Source organism: Blastomyces gilchristii (assembly GCF_000003855.2).
Source record: "Blastomyces gilchristii SLH14081 genomic scaffold supercont1.5, whole genome shotgun sequence".
Taxonomy (NCBI): domain Eukaryota; kingdom Fungi; phylum Ascomycota; class Eurotiomycetes; order Onygenales; family Ajellomycetaceae; genus Blastomyces; species Blastomyces gilchristii.
The window spans coordinates 1,752,959-1,775,580 of record NW_003101678.1 but is presented as its reverse complement, the minus strand read 5'-3'; the positions used below and the strand labels follow the sequence as shown (position 1 = coordinate 1,775,580).

At 37.1% G+C, this 22,622-nt stretch overlaps 4 protein-coding genes across 4 annotated transcripts; 3 read left to right on the top strand and 1 right to left on the bottom strand.

The window, feature by feature from the left end:
• Positions 1–13,667: 13,667 nt before the first annotated feature.
• BDBG_03391 (uncharacterized protein) lies at positions 13,668–14,495 on the bottom strand (the record flags this gene model as incomplete). The annotated part of the gene is made up of 1 exon (XM_031721229.1): positions 13,668–14,495. One exon carries the CDS (start codon positions 14,493–14,495, stop codon positions 13,668–13,670), a length of 828 nt encoding a protein of 275 aa, XP_031577712.1.
• Positions 14,496–17,626: 3,131 nt separating this feature from the next.
• Positions 17,627–18,332, top strand: BDBG_03389 (uncharacterized protein; the record flags this gene model as incomplete). The annotated part of the gene is made up of 3 exons (XM_002626179.2): positions 17,627–17,671; positions 17,772–17,858; positions 17,913–18,332. 3 exons carry the CDS (start codon positions 17,627–17,629, stop codon positions 18,330–18,332), a joined length of 552 nt encoding a protein of 183 aa, XP_002626225.2.
• A 381-nt stretch (positions 18,333–18,713) lies between these two features.
• On the top strand, positions 18,714–19,968 carry BDBG_03388 (uncharacterized protein; the record flags this gene model as incomplete). The annotated part of the gene is made up of 2 exons (XM_002626178.2): positions 18,714–18,905; positions 18,954–19,968. The coding sequence occupies 2 exons, from the start codon at positions 18,714–18,716 to the stop codon at positions 19,863–19,865; spliced, it is 1,104 nt and encodes a 367-aa protein (XP_002626224.1). The 3' UTR covers positions 19,866–19,968.
• A 363-nt stretch (positions 19,969–20,331) lies between these two features.
• On the top strand, positions 20,332–21,588 carry BDBG_03387 (C2H2 transcription factor; the record flags this gene model as incomplete). The annotated part of the gene is made up of 2 exons (XM_031721228.1): positions 20,332–20,431; positions 21,230–21,588. 2 exons carry the CDS (start codon positions 20,332–20,334, stop codon positions 21,466–21,468), a joined length of 339 nt encoding a protein of 112 aa, XP_031577711.1. The 3' UTR covers positions 21,469–21,588.
• Positions 21,589–22,622: the final 1,034 nt, after the last annotated feature.

Genomic DNA, 22,622 nt, shown 5'->3' with positions numbered 1-22,622 from the left:
GATTCAGATAATGATGTTCTGATGAAGAAGCATGCTATCTCAGTATATTTATCACTTTAATGTCTATATATAAAACTAACATGTCTAAAGACAGAGTCATATAACAAGAATGCTGCTGATAATATTAAGTATATAGAGTGGCTTTTGAAAGCAGATACTGAGGAGAATATTCTGGAGAATATTCTGAAAAATATCTTAGAAAATGATGATTAAGAAGATTCTGACAAGTCAGTTGCTGAAGATATTACTATGAAAGATACTGCTATTGAAGATATTACTACTATCTCTCATTCTACTGATGAATTTATTAATTCTGATTCAGTAATTGATATAGCTTATAAATACAGTAACTTTGAAATGAATTCATTTGTTTTAATAATAAGACTCTGAGCTGAAGAGTCAGATATTTTCTGAAAAAACTATCAATCACTGCTGTAAATTCTGCATTTGTTGAAGAATACATCACTGATAAGTCTGCTTCTCAAAGGCCTATTAACTCTGAAAAAGCAATGCAGAGCATAATTTCTGATTTTATCAGTTAAGAAAATGTTAATTTCAATAGTATCATCAATGTAAATATCAACTCTGAGTTCTGCTCAGAAAAATCTCACTGTATTCTTTATGAGATTACTCTACTTTTAAAATTCAATTTCATTAATATCTGCTCTTCTCAAATCCTCAAATTTTCAGTGATAGATGCATATAAAAATGATGAAACTTGTTAACAATCTTACTAAGTTATGACAATCTCACAGTTGAGAGAGCTCTATCAAATATTATTTCAGTGACTTTGTATAATATTTATTAATAAATAAACCACTTTTTTCTTTTCATTTTATTCAGTATCAGTGTGGGAATCTTGAATGCTACTGTAAATTGAGATTGAATAATATATCTTATATTAAGAGAGTGCATTTTATCAGATATAATCACTGATATTTAGACATGAAAATGAGGTCTCATATAATAGTTCTAAAAGTTCAAGAAGTTATTTATCATACTCTTCAGATAGTATAAAGATTATTATTCTTGAATTCATCATTTGTCTCATTTGAATTAATTATAATGAAAGATGAGATAAAATATATCTCAATTATTCAGGTTCTGAATCAACTTGATATTCATATAAATATAATATTTGAATCAGATTTCAATCTATCAGTGAAATATAAGAGTAAAGATCAGTATTTTCTTTATCAGATTATAAGAATCAAGACTGAAGCTGTTGAGATATAATTATATTATAAATCTTCACTAATTCAGACTGAGTTAAAAATTGCTGCAAATAAATAAGATATTTTGAAAAGTATATTTTACTCTGATATACAAGTTATTTCTCTATCATATCAATTGTTCATTAATGAATTTGATTTATATTGAAACATGTATTAAAGCTTGATGAGTTTTTACATAATTTCTACACTAAGTGCTGTTGAGCATTTAAAGTGAAATAATATTTTTATTCTAATCTTTGATTCTTATAATATTAATTTCTCTGATACTGTCACTGCATTATTGCATGACTTATCTATATTAAATTGTAAGAAGATTATGATGAATATTGATAAAGAAAAGATGAGAGTAGTTGCATCTTATATAGCATTTCTTGAAGATATATCACAGTAAAATAGTAATACAGAGATTAAAGAATCAATCATGAGAAGATCTTACTGAAGCCGTTTATTAATATCAAGAATTAGCTGAATTTAAACTATGATTTATATAATAACAGCTGATTTCATTATTATATACAGCATCTTCAGACTAAACTAGATAATCTGCTGAATCTCACATATAGAGATTAAATATATCAAGAGCAGAGTATAACAGTGCAGACAGTATCTCTTTTTCAAATATACTCAAGTTTGAATTTAATCTTATTTTTCTCTTCAGATTCATATTATAGTGAGTTTGCTAAAATATCAGAGATTTCATATTTATTACTGATCTATTCTGTTCTGTTACTATATAATTAGTAAGAATACTTTTAAATATTATAGACATTTCTCTTTTCTCACAGTTAAAATTATTTATAGTTATTATTATTATTATTATTATTCTTCAATTATAGATGTATGCAGTCAGAGACTATGACATCTACCTGAGAACTTTTAGTTCTCAGGGTTTTTCCTATGTCAGTAAAGTTAACTATTATACATTCATCAATTTTAGATATGCAAAATCAGAAAATTCCAGCTCAGAATACAAAAACTGTTTACAAATTGCAGTGTTTTAACATCTTTTGATACTTTGAAACCATTTGACAATATCATGACAAAGGAAAAGAGAAAAAGAACACAGTCTCAAAGATAGACACATTAAATAGATAGTATAGAAAGAAATTGAAAGGAAAAGATAAAGAAAAAGATAAAGTAAAGAGAGACTATAATAAAACAAATTATTAAAAGAGAGTGTATAGCTGTTTTAACAGACTATATCTGATTGATTTTCTCCTCTTCATATTCAAATAATTCTGAATTTAGTCATTTTCTTGTAGCTGCTTGAGTTTCTGATAGAAAGTCTATTAAGTATTTAATTCCTGTCTCAGTTGAGAATAAGAATCTCATATTTAATTGATTTAGATCATACTTCTCTTTCAATCTGACTCTGAGACTATTGTATAATGTACAGTGCATTACAATATACTCAGAATTCTCATTTGTATTGCAGAATGAGCATTCTATTGAGTCAAATCTATCATCAAATCTTTGTATATAAGATTTGAAATAGCCATGTCCTAGTTTCAGCTGTATTATAGATGAGAATATTTTCTTTTTACATTTAATTGAACAAGATTTTCACTTGGGTTTTGTTTCAAATCTTGAATAATGTATACTCTTCTTTTGTTTCTGCCAGCTTTCATTCCACTTGTCTAAACAAGATTCTTTTATTTTTCTCTTTATAAAAGATCAGGACATAATTTTTTGAATAGATCTGCTTAATTCTGCACTCTTTTTTACAGCTGAATCAGCCAATTCATTGCCATGAATATTCATATGAGCAGGAACTCAGTGTAGATGAATTATCAGCTTTGATGTTCTTCTCTTTTGAATTTTCAAAACAGAGTTTAAGATCAGTTCAAGATTCATTTGATCATTATGAATCTGACTATTTCTAAGTCTTTTTAAAGCAGCTTGACTATCAGAGAATATTCATGCCTCTTTCAAACAATTTCCTCTTTTATGAGATTTTATTTCAATGAGTTTGAAAGCTTTCACTATTACAAATAGTTCAGCATCAAAGACTTCACATTCACAGCCTAGATTTCAGAAATCTGAGATAAAATTGATATTATCTTCAGTATAAGCAATGCCTGCATCTAATCTATTCAAGTTCTCATTTTTTGAGCCATCTGAATAAATCAGAATAGAGTCTTTTATATTGATTGTAGAAATTCTCTTCAAATGCTGTTCATATTCTTTCTCTTTTGATAGTTCACTTATTTGTAAGTCTATAAGAGATTCAAGCTTTTCTCTTCAGAGTGATAACTTCTCATGATCAACTTTTTCAACATTTAAAGAAGAAAATTGATTTTTAATCAGAGAGCATAGTCTGTACAGTTGAGAAGGCATTTTCTTTGAAGAATTAATTTCATTTCAATCAAGAAATCTATTTCAATCCAGTTCATTTCCAGAGTTAATTGATGGAAATGAAGAAGAGACTCTTTCTCTGATTATATGATTTAAGCTCATCTTTACAACTCTCAGAGCATAGTTCATACAGGCCTTTTCAAATCTAATAGCAGAAGGAGGAATTGAAGCTTCAATTTCCATTGCTTTAATAGGAGATGATTTGAATACTCTCAGAATTCTTCTCAAGGCTCTGTTTTACAGACTTTGAAAGAGTTCAGTGAAATTCCCTTGATTATTTCATCAAACTTGAACTTCATAATCAGCTACTGATGTAATACAGGCTATATATAACTGTCTCATAGCCTGGAAGGATAGACCCCTCTCTGTACTTGATAGTCTGATTATGTTGTTCAATAGTCTTTCTGCCTTGACAGTTCTTTGTTGAATGTGATATTTAAAATTCAACTTAGAGTTTAATCATACTTCTAATCATTTGACATTTACACTGGGTTTAATCTCTCTATTTAAAAGAGTTAGAGATAGTTCTTTCTCATTGAATCTAGAAAAGAAATGAATTAACTCAGTTTTATTCATATTAAATTGAATTTGATTGATATCTGCTCTAACAAAGATTTCCTTTGCAGCTTCTTCAATTACTTTCAAATTCTCTTTGATAGTTTTTGAGCTGTAGACTAGACCAATATCATTCATATAACTCAGAGATCGCACTATTCTCATATTTCTATTTTTGAATAGATATGCAGTGTATATTGCAAATAAAATGAGTGAGATTGAAGATCTCTATGATACTTCTATTTTTATCTCAGTCTTATCTTGTTTCATTTCATCAAAGAAGAGTTGTATAATTCTTTTAGACATAAAACAGTTCACTCATTTTATTAGAGAAAGTGGCAGTTTTAATATCTTCAATGTCTGAATTAACTTTAACTTTGAAACATGATCAAATGCTTCTTTTATATCAATAAAAACTGCAGTTGAGACCAGACTCTCATGCTTTGCTATTTGAATATCATGAACAACTGAGAGAACAGTGTCAATTGCAGAACACTGTTTTCTATCTCTCATTTGTTCACTGAATAAAAGAGAATCATCTATAGAGCTTATAAAAGATAGTTGAGTAGCTATTATCTTTTCTAAAACCTTTTCTAGGCAGTTCAATAGAGATATTACTCTATATGACTTAGAAATTGAAGTTTTTCTATTAGGTTTTGCAAGAATCATTTCAGTGGCTTCTCTCCAGCATTCAGAATGATATCCATTTTTCAAGAGATTGAAAAAGAGCTCAAAATATTCATTCTTTAAGTAGGAATATGTATTTTGAATAATCAAGTGATTAATTGAATCAGGACCTGCAGCAGTTTTAACAGAACTTGAGAAGATAGCTGACTCTAATTCATCTTGTGTAAATTATTTATAGTTATTAATTACTCATCTCAAGAAGTATCAGCTTCAAGAACATACTTGAGTTTTAATTATTATATCTCTTATCTTACAGTGTGAGCTCAGAGAGAAATGACTTAGTCTAGTAATTAAGCAGATTATTTCTGTGACATTTTCAGCACAAAGTTAAAATCAATCATCTATGAATCTTATTATTCAGATATATATAGTCATTGTAAGAAGTAATAGTCTATTGATATCTCAATCTTTAAGAGAAAATGATTCTGAAGTAATCTATTAAATCATACTTACAGTCTGCTAATAGTTACAGTTTCTTATTGAAGCTACAGTGAGAGCAGCAGTGATATTTGAATTATTCTAAACTGATTCAGTTATTAATTATTAAATTATTCTCTGCTTTAACTATGAGCACAGTTGCTATGTGTATCAGTGACAGTGATTATATCAAAAAAGCAAAGCTTATATAATATATGAAGAGTTGACTGAATATACCATATTAACTTACACTACATTGAGCTGATTAAAGAATATACTGTATCTAACAATTATAATATTCTGATAGAAGAGAACAAGTATCAAGACTATAAGAATTTAGTGTAGTGAATAAATTATTAAGATATGAAAAAGACACTGCTCTTACAGAAGAGTTTTCAGTGAATCTTATAACTAGTATTAAGAGATTTCTTTGACAGCTCTGATATATGTCTGACACAGAAGATTCAGAATTTATATATACATTATTCAGCACTTTTCAATAATTTGTTAAGAATAAATGAAGAAGCTGAAGATAAGAATAATAATTTACTGAACTACTCTGTTAAGTTAATATTAATAAAAGATTATATTACTCTGAAGATTTTTGATCATCTATTATTAAGCAAGATATCAGAGGAAGTTAATATATAATTTATAAATCTCTTCAAGCTTAAATTGCTTTATTCATTTCTTAATAATCTGTGAGAATTCTATGATACTGATTGAAATAAGTTCTCAGTTTTAAAACTAGATCACTATTCAATTCTTTTCTATAATAAGTTAATATTCTCAGTTTAATATATCTCTTCAACTAATCAATCAATCAGTTATTAACTTGTTAATATATAAATCAGAGAGTGTGTTCACTGAATCTCTCTTATAAAGAAGAATATTCTTCAATATCAAAGAACTGATCTTAGCTGAATTATAACTATCTTTATTCATGAAATAAGAAAGATTAAGTGAATTTTCTTTATACTTATTTCTCTATATCATGTCAGACAGAATTGTCTGCTGAATCTATCAATTTTATAAGAGAATTCTGACAGTTATACTATTATCAGACTTTCAGCAGTTTAAAAGACAGTATTACATAATATTTCAATACTGAATACTGATGAAAATGATGATTATTTGATATATGAATCTCAGACAATAAGATATTTATATTACACTTGAGATATCTCATTTCTTTAGATAGTAATTTGATTTGTATGAAGTAGTTAACTAGTCTAGCTGAATAGTATACAAGTATTGATTTTACTGACAGAACAGTATATTGTGGCTCACAGTATCTCAGTAGTATCTTGATAGTGGCATTCATCAATGACATGGTGACTGAGCCATCCCCTGATGATGTCAAGAAGTCCTGTGCCATTTCAACGCCATCTTGATGTTTAATATTCAGTGACGTGTCACTGAATATAATGATGGAACATGTGTTACAATCGGCGACATGTGACACGGGTGGAATGGTGGATCCACGGTGTAATCACCGTAAATTAACCCTACGTTCTTCCCCTATGGATCTCTTCCCTGCATTGACCCAGGGCCTACGAGTGGAAAAGACGGGAAGGAATGATTTCATGTATGTAATTGATTTTTGGCAAGCTATCTCGGTGGATTGGGTGTCTTATACGTGATTCAAGCAGGAAGCCTCCCCTAGGCCAGCAGTCTCCCTAAGCCAGAAACCTCCCCAAGTCTTCCTTGAGCTGGACGTCAATCACAGTATAATTCTTCAGACAATTGTCTGATTGTCTTGAATATGTTTTCCTTTCTACAATTCTATAAATTTTTGATGGCCCTGCTCTTCAGGTTCACATTGTTCTAACTTTCACCACCTGCTATTCTTATCTGACAGAGTAATTGTCTCATTTCAAGGCTATACATGAAATGCTCCTGGGCTTTTACTCCTCAGTATAAAAATGTTCAGTGAGAATAGAGAGATATCAACTTTCTGCCTTCGTTCCGCTTTCGCTCTGAGGTAGAGAGCCTCGTAATCTGGTGAACTGTTATCGGCCATTAGAGAGGGATAAAGAGTTATATCAAGAAGCGAAATGGGTATGAGGAATTTAAAGAAGGATTATGATTAAAGGGTTGATCTGGCTTGGCTTTGATGGACAACGCGAATGTGGGAACAGATAGAGCCGCTGAGCAAGGGAACGGAAGGGTAATAAGCGCGAACAAAATATTGAAATTGTATTGTGAGGAAATGTGTTAAAGGCGTGCTGGCTGCCAGGGAAGAACACATTGGTATTAGTAATCACTAGAAGATTAACTGTTGGTGATTACTACACCTACCCTAGTCACGTGCCACCCCAACCTATTTAGTGTAACTCGCGTAGTTAGATTACAACATAACAATGTTATTCTTCAAGAGGTTATGAAGCCCTCTACACAATGAAAAGCTGCAAAATAATGTGCAATTGACATCTCCACGCATCATTACAAGTGTGCCTAGATGATTTATTGAGTGATTGAACTCATGGTTAATCTAAGATTCAGGGGGACATCTAACTTAACAAAAGAATACATGTCTCTAAGATGAAAAAACAAGAAAATGCCAGAGCAGTAAACACAAGATCACAGATCACTGTTAACATTAATAATGAATCAGAAGACAGCTTCTGAGATGTTTGAGCTGAATGAAATCATTACAGAAGAACAGTCTGATAAGTTCAACATATACAAAGATCTGATTGAAGGTATTATCAGTGAGATATCAGACAATGCAGAGAGCTCAAGTGACTGAAACAACAATAGCTCAGTGAGTGAGAAGACTCACATGAGACTAGAAATTACAAGACTTCAGTATGAGATTGAGTGAATGAAGATCAGTAGAGGTGACTCTGCAGATGATGAGATAAGAGCAGACCTGACAGAATATCTTCAATGAAAAGAGAAGATATCTGTTATAATGAAAGTTCTTGAAGAATTCAGAAGCTAAGTAAGACTTATTAAAAGACTGATTGTTCTCACTGAATTCATTAACTATTCAATGTGAAGAGAGGAAATTCTTTTGACTGCAGAGCAGTCTGAAACTGATGATATTCTTAAAGATAATAGTCTTGATAAGAATGTTACTATGAACATGCAACATTTCTGAAAAGAATACAATCTTTGATTATATAATTACATGTGATCTGCAATTACTCTGCAGGCTAAGACTCATTTCACTATACTTAAGAAGTTCAAATTATCAGCTTATGCTCTATAAACTATTATAGAGAATAACTTTTCTGAGAGGCCTGCTGTACATAGAACTCATTTGTTTAAAGAGCTTATTAAAATGATCTTCAAAAGCAAAGAATCTGACAGAGCTTTCATTAAATATCTGATTGTCATAAGAACTGATTATATTCATCTAGAATATGAGATTCTGAATATTGTGTTTTTTGACAGACTGCTTATAGAAGTCAACAGAGGTTGAGCCTCATTCATAAGGAATTGAATGAATCAAATTGACAAAGATAATACTCAACCCTTAGAGGATGATTTTATGAGCCTGTGCTGTGATATTCTTTTGCAGCTCTCTGCTGTGAATGAAGTAAATACTGATGTGTCTAGAAATCCTATCAACAACACACAAGATAAGGATAAGAAAGGCAAGGACAAAGAGAAAGACAATGACAAGGATAAGAACACTGAATTCAAATCTGAATGTAGGGATAATGATGTGAGGACCTGCTATCATTGTCAAAAGGTTGATCATATTCAGACTGACTGTTGAAAGAAATACTCTGAGAAACATTCTTTGAACTCCAATATAAATAGAAACAAGGATAAAGACAAGGATGCAGAGAATACAGATGCTGCTCCTGTTCACAATGTCATGGAGCAAGTATTTTGCATCAAAGAAAAGGCCTATGCGAGTGACCAGACAGGAAAAGATACCTGGATCCTAGACTCTGAATCAGGCGCCCATGCCACACCCCACAGAGATCTTGTCGTGGCAAAACCTCAGAAGGTGAAAGTGATGTTGAAAATGACAGATGAAATGGTGGTCCCTGCTACAGCTATAGAAGATACGAAGATTCCAGTGAAAGGGATGAATATGCTATTAAATGATATCTGCTATGTCCCAAAGTTAGAAGTGAACCTCATGAGTATGAGTAAGCTTGTATGTCAGGGTTATACCTATAAGCAGTTGACATATGAGAATAATCATGCTATGTTGATTATGTCTCCCGACTGCATGTTCTTATTTACAGCAAGATTAAATGAGAATGATATCTATGAGATGGAAAGGCCAGTCACATACAGAGACTTGATCCAATTCACTATGCCCAATAGTGATTTTGAACCTGTGAATACACTGTGGACAAAGAGTAATGACACAATATTAGCACTACCTGAAAGGAATGATACAAAGGTTATAGAACTTATGATGATGCAATGGCATCAAAAGCTAGGACATCTGAATCCCGCGGATATCACAAAAATGGCAGCAGATTCATGACTAGGAATGAGGATAAAGAGTGACAGAGCTTTGCCATTCTATAAGACCTGTGTACAGGCAAAAATGACACATTCAACCTTCACACCTATGACATGAGCTGTCAAGCCGGCAATGAGATTCTTCATTGATCTGGCAGGGGGTGGAAAAACACTTTTCAACAGGAATGACACTCCCACTAGAGGGGGTGCAAGCTACTGATTGAGTATAACAGACAATGCAACCTGTTATAGGTGAGCAATTCTTATGATGAGAAAGGAAGAATCTACTGCAAGATTAATGAACTTCATCACAGGTATTAAGACAACTACACAATATCAAGTTAGAACTCTACACTGGGATGATGGAGAAGAGTTCAAAAGTCAAGAACTTAAGACCTACTGTCAGAGCAAAGAAATAGCATATGAAATGACTACACCTGACACACTACAATTGAATGGCTCAGTGAAACGCGCGAATTGAATAGTTGCAGAAAAGACATGAAGCCTACTATTTGATAGTGAATTAGAAAGAGAACTTTGAGATGAAGTAATACAAGCTGTGATCATGATGATCAACACATTCTCAACATCAATGAAGATATTTGAATGCAAGAAAGGAACACCACTTATACCTTTTGAAGTGTGAACTGAGGTGCAACCTTCTGTCCATTGAATATGAAGATGAGAGTGCAAGGTCTACAAGAAGAATTTGAAAGTGTCAAATAAGCTTGTGAATAGGACTGACGGCAGGGAATGACAGCTGGTTGGATACCAAGGATTACATCAATATCATGTGTGGGATCCTGTTGCACGTTGTCTTGAGATTGCATGAGATGTCATATTTAATGAAGCTCTTGACATGGGTGCAAATACACCTGTAAATACAGTGAGGGAATTCAATGAATTGCCTAATGAATTGAACATTCTGAATGCCAGAGAAGGATGACAGCACTGCTTACTACAACACCTAGCAAAGGAAAAGCCAGATGTTTTGAAGATGATTGTCAATGAGGACTTAGAGAGTGCAATTGATTCAATCTATCTTCTAGATAATAAGACACAGCTTGTCATGAATAAAGAGTCTGAAGATCTCATTAATGAGAATGATTCTGTTCTAAGTGTCCTGACAGACTGATCAACTACACTGGCAGAAGTCAAGAGAAGCCCAGACTGAGACTATTGACATGAAGCAATGAAAAAGAAGGTTAAGATATTTGAACAGAAGAAGACATATATTGTCATTGAGAAGGCCTCAGAAATGAATATTCTTACAGACAAATGAGTATATGATCAGAAATTCAATAATAAGAGAGAAATCATTCACTTTAGAGCTCACTGAGTGATTAGAGGGTTCTTGCAACAGCAGAGTATTCATTATATGAGATTGTATGCTGCAGTGGTATCAGGGCCTACATCGCGCAGCCTATTTACTATATTGACTGCCAAAGAATGGAAGGTCAAATCAATTGACTATGTATCCGCATTTTTGAATGATATACTACCACAGAATGAGATGATCTATATACAACTGTTCACAGGTGTTAAGCATGACAGAGAGGGCTTGATGAGATTACTCTGCCAGAGTCTATATAAAATGAAGCAAGCTGTGAGAATATGGTATTTCCTAGCAATGGAACACCTCATCACATTGAGATTCAAGATATCATCTTATGATGGTGAATTTCTATATCACTCTGTTCACAAGATCTATCTGACATTGCATGTTGATGATTGTCGGGTGACAGGACCTCAAGAACAGCAATTAGACTGAGTATTGAGAGAGATCACAAAGAGATTTGAGATAAAGAATGTTGAAAGAGACCAAGTCATATCTTGAGATGAAGATCAAATGCCAGAGAAATGGTGATCTAGCAGTTACACAGAGCCATTATATTGAGGAGATTCTTGAAGATTTCGGCATGAATAAGGTAAATCCGGCTGGCACCCCGATGGCGGCTGGTATATGACTGGAATTCTCACCTGATGAGGGGGGGGGATTGAATGATGACTTTACAGCTACAAGATATCATCAAGAATTGAAATCATTGCAGTATTTGATCTCAAGCAGCTGGTCAGACCTGGCATTCACAGTCAACTATCTCTTGTGTTTTAACTTGCATCTGCACAAGGCATGTTGAGCAGTGTTGAAGCATGTTCTACATTATGTCAAGAAGATGAAAAACCATGGTATATTATACAGGAAGAAGATTGGTGATGTGAGCCTGAGTTCTGTGGCATACTGTGATTTGAACTGAGTGAGGGCAGATCCTCAATACAAATTGACTACTGGCTATGTTATATTGATTAACAGGTCACTGATCTCATGACAGTCACAGAGACAGACATCTATCATCAAATCAATCACAGAAGCTGAATATATTGCAGCTAGCAAGACAGCTTGTGAGATAATCTGATTGAATGATATGTTATATAATGCTGGATTGATGAATGATGGAAAAGTGAAAATATGCTCACATCTACAAGTTGACAATAAGGGAGCAATTGATCTAGCAAAAGAGGAGTTCTTAATGTGAAGGTCGCATCACATCAAGATTAGATATCATATTCTCTGTGATTTGATTGAAAAAGGGGAAATCATGATGGAACATGTTGGTTCTACAGTGAATATAGCTGACAGGCTCACCAAGCCACTGATAAAGCCTGCATTTGAAGAATTTGTCAAGAGGGTTAGCATTCAGGAAATTGAGAAGAAGGAATGATTGAATGGTAATGATGATACAGCGGATCAATGGATTTTGCATGTATTTCTTGATTTTTACAGTTATTGCCGTACAGACGCCTTTCCTAATGAGGAAATCAGGGTCCGATTGATGTAATTAATTATTATTGCATTTTTGAAAGATTTGAGGATGGGGGAGGCCTCGGGTGGCGGCTTATAGGCCACGGTGTAGCAAGGGGGGGTGTTGGTGATTACTACACCTACCCTAGTCACGTGCCACCCCAACCTATTTAGTGTAACTCGCGTAGTTAGATTACAACACAACAACGTTATCCTCCAAGATTAACTGCCAAGCATTACACACTTGCTTCAAAGAATCATCATTGTGGCACTCAGTAGCAGGACTGCTGGAATGTGGTGAAAAGTTAGTAGCTTGTCGGGGATGTGCTGTGTGTGTTTTCTATACACAGAGATCGGGTTGAAATCTTACCTTTAGAAAGATTGGATGGGTGGATAGTATCATTATCTTCCTGACTGATGTATTTTCTCACTATATCTAACAACCTGGAGATGAAAAAACATAAGATATAAAAGTCATTTTAAACCATGCCAGTTTTCAGATCAGACGCATGATGTAGAATTGATTTTGCGCTGCTGGTCGCCAATGGTCGGTCGGAAAAACTTGGCGGAGTTGCCCCGCCCTATTGAAGAAGAGTCAGCAACAAACCCCGCCAACTTCAAGACTTTTCTTTTTTTCCCCTTTAATCCTCTGCACAAAGGCAAAGACGTGCCACCGATTTCCCCCAGATTTCAAGTTATAGTCATTCAAATAACATGTCGGACGACCAAATTATCTGGAAGTTGGAGCCATTTCCCGAGCCCTATGAAGAAGAAAGAAGGAAAGCACGAGATGAGATTTATAATTATTTCATTTCTGCTCAACTGCCGAGTAATAAAGCTGCCATCTCTGCACCCTGCTCAAAAAGCACATTAAAAACAGAAATCGCGCAAGAATATCAAAGAGTTAGTTTCTTATTATATTAAAAGGTGTGTTCATATCTAATATACTTAGCAGATCACGGGTTGTTCAAGAACTGCGCATCACTACATGGATCTTATTTTCACTCAAGGCAGTACAACACTCGGCACAATATATTCCGCGTTGATTGTCCCTATAGCTACGACTGGCGAGGCGAGCATATCTATATCAAAAAGCGAAAACAAAAGGGAGCGGTCTGAAAGACTGTCATGGGACGGTTCACATTCAATCCTGATAATGGGGGAGTCTGATATAAACGTCACTATTGAGTCGGGGAATGGCAGGCTTGCAGCTCGGGTTGGATTTTTTGAGCGAGAACAACAATAGATCTGGGTACAGGTTCGCTGATATGAGCCGCAAGGTTCGGTGTAATGGCAAAGTCCAACATCGAATACCCGGCATTTGAAAAGTCGACATCTATGTTGGTTGTTGGCCCGTTCCAGTTTGAAAGCCCCGCATTCGTGAAGTCGACATCTATGTTGGTTGTTGGCCCGTTCCAGTTTGAAAGCCCTGCATTCGTGAAGTCGACATCTATGTTGGTTGTTGGCCTGTTCCAGTTTGAAAGCCCCGCATTCGTGAAGTCAACATCTATGTTGGTTGTTGGTTGTGGGATTAGAGTAACATCTGTTTCGCTAGCTCGGTCCAAAGTCTCAGTGTGTGTATTGTTAAATGATATATCCGCGTTTGCAAAGTCAGCATTCATATTTGTCGTAGGGTCTAAAGCCTTGTTAACACAGTTCGATGCCAAGGTATTTGTGTAGTTGGTTGCATTCTCAGCGCCAGCATTGTTTGTTGGGTTCGAAGCGTCAGGGCTAATGGCGCAGGTGGTTGTATGACTTATTGAGGGAGAGGACCGGCTGTCATTTATGAAAAGAGTACCATCGTCGTCCCAACTCAAATATTTTCTCACTATGTTTAACACAGAGCTTTGCGCATCTCTGAGAAGGTGATAGGTATATTCACCCTTTCCATAGCATGTTAATCCATCGAGTATTATCGCTGCTGCCAAATTGCAATTTTCGGTTGCCTTCTCCTCAGGCTGTTGATCTTGAACCCACTTAGCGAACAGCTCTTGCTGTTCGTCCGTCATATGATTAGAGCAACTACATATTATCAATAGGTTGAAGTTAACTGGGGTGAGTAAGAGAAGCGATCAACTCACTGAGAAGAAGCTGACTTATCTAACTGAAATATAATAGCTGGGCCACACTTTTCCATCAATCCAAGGTAGCGTCTGCCCTGTTTAGCAATTTGCTTTACTTCCGCGTCCGTGCAACCCCATTCCTGTGCAAGTAGAGAATATGCCCTAGAGAGGAATTTGCGTCCATTACTAGGGACTAATGAAGCCTTAATTTCCACTTCGTGAACTGCGTAGACTAGGGAAATACGCTCTGTATAAGTGTAATCATTTTGCCTTGTCGCTGTTTCCCTGATAATTTCATATAAGCGAGCCGCTGGTGTTCGAAGGCATAGATTGACAAGACTGCCGCTTTTTTCCCAAACCTCACTGCAGGATATTATTGCCAAAGGTGCACATTGGAATGAATTTTGTACTTTTTTTAATTTGGCCAATGCATCATCTGGTGATTTCTTCCGCTGATCCACGTCAATGTTTGCTTCAATTCTTTTTCGCTTCTTGGATGGTCCGGCCTCGACGGAATGGTGGGCGCTGTGCGTTGGGTGGTCATGATGAGTGGAAGCAATCGTGGACGAGGCAGCAGAAGAGGAAGCGGAAGAAACGCTAGGACGGGGGCAAATTGGTGTGAATCGTCCATTATCTTTCTGCACTGCGAGGTCATAGGATGTGTTTGAGGAATTGAGAGAAGCTGGCAGCGAGTGCGGGTATGTAGGGGAGAGGATAGGAGGTAATCGCGGGAAAGATTGATGCGGTGATACAGGACGGGTAGGGGTGGGCAAGACATGCTGTAGATATTGCGATTGATCTCTATACTGCGGGGGAATAAGCTTCCAACACTGCTCTGGAGTCCCTCGAAGTAAGAACTGATGGAATTCACGTAATAAAATCTAGATTTTAAATCAGTATCAACATGACATTAGGTTAATTAAGAAAAAAGGAAAGAAAAGAAATATATTAGGTACCTCTGAGGAAAGGATTGCTAACGGAGACAGCTCTGGCAATATTTTTAATACAGCCGAAGAGCTCATTTTGCTAAAACGAGTGATGTGAGAATTAAACAGAAGATGATCTCAAGAAGATTGTGAAGATACCAGAGCAGTCACATGATAATCTGGTGCAATTGCACCGGATTATCATGTGACTACTGGCCAATAAACTGATGTGGAGCTTTACAGGGATGCATAACTCCTTTTTTTTCTCTACCCAGAAAAAACTATAAGCTGCACTGGCCCCTTGCTACCCCGCTCAACAAAACACACTCCTATGGTCTAGGCTGCCAATCAAGGCCACAGCGAAAATCCGAGCTTCAATGGATAGTGCGCTAGGCTCCATGGGTTCCCCCTGCACGAACAGGGATGTGATGATTTCAGTAGTGCATGCAAAGGCACTGCTGTTCGCTAGCTCTCTTTGATCAGCGCCCCAACCAGGAGTGAAACCCGCTGCTTTCCTTCTGAGTTCTCAACCACCAGCCATACCTGCCTCTAGCTTCCCACGGAGATCACTGCCCTGCTGCGCCTATGGTGCATTTCCGATGATGTCTCGATTCGAATTGAGAGAAACGACAATAGCGCCAAGATCGCTTCCCTTGGACGAACTTCCACTGCTATGCCTCCTCTTTGCCAGAATTGGAAGGTCCTCCTAGTTGATACGTCGACGACAGCTACTCTTCCAATGCGGACAGCATTGGATTTCACAGCCTGGTCCACGCTGCTGTCGAGCTCATCCCGCAGGCTATTGCAGTACATGCGGGATGGCGGCTGCCACAGTAAATACCAACGACCAGGAGTATGCAAGGCTGCCAGGGGTGCCAGACTCTGTCGAGAGCACGAAGGCGAGTGCGATATACACATGGCGAGGTGATTGATAATTAGCTTTAGCTATTTGCAATTCCTATGTTAACCAATATCAATCGATTCTCCTGTTTCATTGCCCACCCGTAACACCGCGCTAGACACCAAGCAGGGTGGGAGTGACTATGGGTACTGAGGAGCCAACCTACGATGACCTAGATTGTCGATTAAGGTGATATTGAGCGCCAAATAACGGCTCCATGGATTGTATCTCGCAATTTTGATCTTTGCCCCATTGCTCCTCCGCTGTCGTATGCTATTGGCACCTTTGCCAGAATGAGAAGGTCCTCTTGATTGATACATCGACAACGACATGCTGCATGCGAAATGGCCAAACCTCACTGGTTTTGGCTATAAGAGATGCTTCACCGCTCGCTCATTGCCTTGTTCGAGTACGGGCTTGTCATCCATGTTGGCTTGCACGAAGATATTGCCTTACGCGCAAGGAGGAAAATTTGCTCCCGCAGCACAAATTTCGTTGATATATTATTCCTTTGCCATAGCATTGCATCCACCAAGTCAATTGCATTGCTCTAGTCATGGGTTGCTTCCCTTTCGCTCCAAGTCTTGACAGATCCATAGCGATGATAAAGAACCTGGTGGGTTTTGGCACCGGCGCCACATCGATGACCGGGGAAAACTATACACAACTAGATGAGATTCGGACAACTCGCCCTGAATCAGCACATTTGCCTGTAGTGTGACACCCTCTCCTGTTTCTGCTGTGATGATCTAACAGTAACTTCCAGAAAATAAAGGTGATGACCTCAATTTACTATCCAGACCGGCTGAGCTTGAGAACAGGGAAGTTTACTGTATTATGTGAGGGGGACTATCGGCGGGACCTGGGATATGATGAATTGATTGCTTGTAGTGACGGGAAAGCTGCTCTTCAATCGTACCAGTTAGGCTCTAGGTTGCACTGATATTTTTTTATGGTAAGTAAACACAGCATTAGCCCTTCATTCAGATTCCGGCCTAATGCAACTCCTAATTAAACTTACCCCTTTTTAGTTCTCAGCACATGTCGAGTGTCGTGCCGGGAGAGTAGGGGACCAGGCCACAGCTGGGCGGTGCGGAACATCGGATACTAAATATCCGCTAGTAGCACATACTAATGCACAACCAGGCTACGCAAGGTCCATGGGTTCTATTGGGGAGTGGCTGTTCTTTTTGTACAGTTCCAGTATCCCTGAGACGTTGGAGATTTTCTATTTTTCGCTTTTCAATTACATGGCACTTGTCTTTGCTGCTGGGATCTGGACCGGACTCCGGGTTGTAATATATTGCTGCTATAAGAATGACCATGTCCGAATGCAGGTCACCTTGCAACATTTTACTATTTTTTCTCTTCATATAGCAAAATACAATTTGAAAGCAACGGAGAGCCTCACAAGACCACGAAGAAGAGTATCAAGGCGTTCACGGAGGCCTATTTTCGTCTTCAAGTTTCTCTCTCATCATGGTAAGTTAAGCGCGTTCGTAAATTTTATTGGTTCTTAATACTTATCTTAATTAGGAATCTTTCTACGACGAGTTGCTCCAAACGAGACAGGATATAGAGAAAAGCATTGCCAAACTAAGAGAGCCTCTTCAGCACCTAGAAGATTCCAAGGCATCTGATGACATTCGAAAATATCTCCAAGACTTTTCCGCAGCATTCTGCGAGCTTTCTTCATTGTTTGAAAAGGTGGCTAGTTTTACATCATTAGCTGTGCGAATAGCGGAAGATTGCGAATTGAAAGAGTGGACTTGGCATACAACCGCCTTCTGGGAAGACTACGGACATATACAGCAGATCAAGCTTACGTATTCGTTATGTAATGCATCGGAAGGTGATCAGCTTCGTCGAGGCCTGGAGCACCTTCAGATACAGATGCGTGGTTTACATGCTGTTTGTGAAGAAAACAAGGAGCAACTGGAAGAAGACCTAAAGTGATATATTTTGCCATGTCCATAGCGCGAATCAATGTTTTTAAGTTTGTAAATAAAAATCCCTTATTCAAAGCGATCCCCAATCTCCGGTGATGGGCTGGTTATGCTAAGGTTCCTAATTTCCAGTTTCTGATACCCAGTATCGGATCCACCTTGGCAGTGTTTTTGATTTTTGATTTTTGATTTTGTTTTCCTTGTAAGCCCTGTAGTAAGAGTTGGGCAGATTGGTATAAGAATGCTTGATTGCCCCAGCATGTCTGCCCTGGATTGTTCAACCAGAATCTTGCTACTACCGAAGTTCTTCCATTTCCGAGGCATGTGCATATAGTTGTCAGCTTTATAAACTATCACTAGAAGACAGGTAAGGAATACCTTACATACCACAATGCACATATCGGGGTTTGCTCACAATAACAATCTATCAGGTACCGCAATGGCAACTACACCCCCCAAACCACCTCCTAATACCCCTACCCACTGTACAGCCGAGGCTGGGACGCATGAAAGGGAGTGCCTGAATGCTTTTAGAAGGCTTCTTTCTTTGTGTGTGACTCTTCTTGGAGTCGACCCCCCAAAGGTTAGATCACTTCGCGGAAAGCTAGCAGAAGTTATGTCTTGAACAAAGAGTGATTGGGAATTGATATGGTCCCGGTCCCGCGAGCTTGATATCAATGATTATGCTCAACTCTGCTACTGCCTCGATGAGTTCAAGCAATTCGATCACTTGGACTTGTCCACTGAGATACTGAAGACACAGCATGAGTCACTGCAGAACAGGCTTTTGAGGAAATCACAGAATAAAGCCTTAAACCCAGACTTCACATCAATGGGAAATGTCATACTACTTTGCGCCAGTGTTGGAGTCTTTGCTATTCGTCATCCGCTCACGGATATCAAGAACCTACGTCTACAGAATTCCTCAATTCACTACAGCATGGCTGACTTTACTCTCGACCTCAACAAATCACCGTTATACGCTGAGGGTATTACCACGGAGGAGGCAGAGAAGCACCTCTCAGATAGTCTCTTAATATGCTCCGCGGCCGATGACGGGATTGAGATAATTTGGGAAAATGACAACCCGAGACCTAAAGTCCGAATTACAAGTAATGAGATCCTTGACGCAGTGTCAGTGCCTGGCAGACATACACGCACCTTAAATAAATACCAATCTCCTGGTGCTATCTACCATGATCTTCTCAATGCTAGTATCTCGCATAATCAACCCTTCGCTGCAGCAATTCAGAGGATTCGAGAGGCTCTGGACCAAGAACTGAACATGATGAAAACCAAGGACGACATAGGCAAGCATTATTGGACGGAAATGATCTATCGCCGGTTTTTAGGCTCCTATAGAATCTATCATGTTGGAGAAAGTGTCCTACCCGCGGCTGAAGATACAGGCACTATCGAAGCCACTCTGTCCGGAATCTCCCCCCAGGATAGGGGTTTTCTTCTTAGGTTCGCATCTTGTGATGTGAACAACCTTCCTCTTCTTTCTGCTGTTACATTCGAAGATATTCAGCACCTTCACTGACGCGGGGCTATCTTCTTGAGGAACCATTGGGAAACGGAGACATCTGAATTAAATGCAAACATCAGTATGTTATTAGCGCAGAATTGGCTACGGCAGTGGGAAAAGTGATGTTTGAGAAAGGAGTTTTGCGTTGTTTTTTGTGCGATATTCGTTGGTGGTTGGTGACTTTAATTTGCTATGAAATGGAACCTGAGGATGCCAACATAGAACATTTGTAGTGAAGAATGATTGAGGGGCAAACAGTTAACACAGTTTAAATTTGTATGATATATTGATGCGCATAGACAAAATCCTGTGGCAGACTATTAAGTCGTTGCTTGGTGAAAATGCTCCTGGCGCATGTAAATGATTGGTACTGTACATAATGCACTCAGCCCTCCTGTAGCTTCGTGGTTTATTGGGTATCAAAGGCCATGCAAATATTGGTTCCAGTTGGGCGAAGCGAAGAGTATCATACCAGATAGCGATGATGGGTTCCAGGCTGTTTGTCCATGGTCTCTGTGCTAGCAAATCCCGGGAGCCAAATTTAAGTCTGAGTTCCCCGGACAGGAAGCAGTGTGATCAAGGTAAGGCTGGCTTGCCCCCTGGACACTGCTGTGTCTCTTGCTAGGCTCCATAAATAGAGGCTTTGCACCCACTCTTCTCCCATCTCTTATTCTGTACGTCGGAAACAACGCTAGCTGGTATGGAATCACAGAATCCAAAACAAGCAACCAATCTCAATCATCTCCTCGGCCCCCGTTCCAAAAGACTTTTAAGCTGGTTTCTAGTTTTTACCCTTCCTTTTATCTTGCTTCACATTGCCTTCTGGGTTGTCCTCTGGATGATCGCAATAGTCGCAGTGTGATTACCTGTCTTGTTGATCAAAATATTTCTTCAGTCACAAAGAACAAAGAGAAATTGGGTTTGAACAAGAGCTGTTATATCCAAGTTCTCAAATAAGTGAAAGCCCAGAGACCACGACAGATATTCTCATCCCCAAAGAAATCAAAATGCTGCCAGTCATGCTAGCTGCAAGGCGAACAAGTGAGCCATTCAAAAATGCCGCCGACCAGATATACTGTGATCACCCAGATTGCCATGAGAATATCCCATACTTCAAGAGACTCAATGAGTGGAAGTATGTACCGCCTCCTTTGTGCTACAGTTCCTATGTCTTTAGAAATCTATGTGTTAACTATCTTTTAACAGCAAGCACATGGATAAACATGATCATTCATATAAGTGCACAAACCCAGCTTGTAACAAGGGACTAGGGTTTACCTCCTTAGGTGGCCTGCACTGTCATCAATATGATATTCATCAAATGAACAGCAAGAAGAAAAAGTGGATGTGTTGTTATTCAGATTGTAATCACAACTCAGGTGAAGGATTTATCAGAAAGAAAAATCTCAAGCTGCATCTCTGCTGTCATCTGAAGCAAGATTGTAGTGAATCTCTCCATGCTGAAATTACTCAACTTCAGCGGGAAGTTAAGGAAATGGATTCAAGACTGAATAGGATGGAAGTGGAGCTGGAACAGTTGCAGCAGCTGACTGAAAAAGGCACTTGCTTCACACTTTCTCCTTCTGTTCAGCTCCCTTCTTGTGCAGAGCTTGAGTGAGAATTTTAGGAAATTGATTCCACAAAACCCAACTGCACATGTTCAAGGTTATCAGATGATGATTATGGTTTGAAATATGTTGACAGCCTGTATTTACTCTTCTCTATCAGATGCAAGGCCCTGTTTGATTTTCTGTTGTACATGCGTCGTTTGTTCGTGGTTGATATAAATCATGCTTTGCGCCAAAGAAGAAATAGTGCATCCGGAAAATTAGAATTTCCGGATGCTGAGTGGTGAGTGGTAAATTCTCCATATGAGAAGAACGTAGGGTTAATTTACGGTTGATTACACTGTGGATCCACCATTCCACCCGTGTCACGTGTCGCTGATTGTAACACATGTTCCATCATTTATTCAGTGACACATTGCTGAATATTAAATGTCAAGATGGTGTTGAGACAGTGTAGAACTTTCTAATATTATCATAATACTACTCAGTAACTGTGTAATTGACAGATATTATTATCAGAATACTACTAAGATAATATAAAATACTGTATACTATTCTATCAGTGAAATTAATACTATTAAGCTAGTTAGTTATCTATTACTCAGTATAACAGCTACTATTCATTAACTATCTATTCTATTTAAAGAAATAAGATATTTTAATTATAATATAAATATCTTATTATCTGAGACTTATATATTAAATAATTATTATTTTTATTACTATTCTGTATCAGAATATTATATAATACTATCTTTCAAACTACTGATAGTTTAATAATAGTGTAATTATCAGAATTCTCTTATAAAATCAGCAGATTCAGTAGATAATCATGTATAATGTAATATAGAGAAATAAGTATAAAGAAAATTTACTTAACTTCTCTTATTTTATAAATAAATATAATTATAATTCAGCTAAGCTCTGTCTCTTAATATTAAATAATATTCTCTTTTATAAGAGAGATTCAGTGAATATAATCTCTAGTTTATATATTAATAAGTTAATAACTGATTAATTAATTAATTAATTGATTAATTGAATAGATATATTAAACTGAGAATATTAACTTATTATAGAAAAGTATTGAATAATAATTTAATTTTAAAACTGAGAACTTATTTTAATCAGTGTTATAGAATTCTTATAGCTTATTAAGAAATAAATGAAGTAATTCAAGCTTAAAGAGATTTATAAATTATAT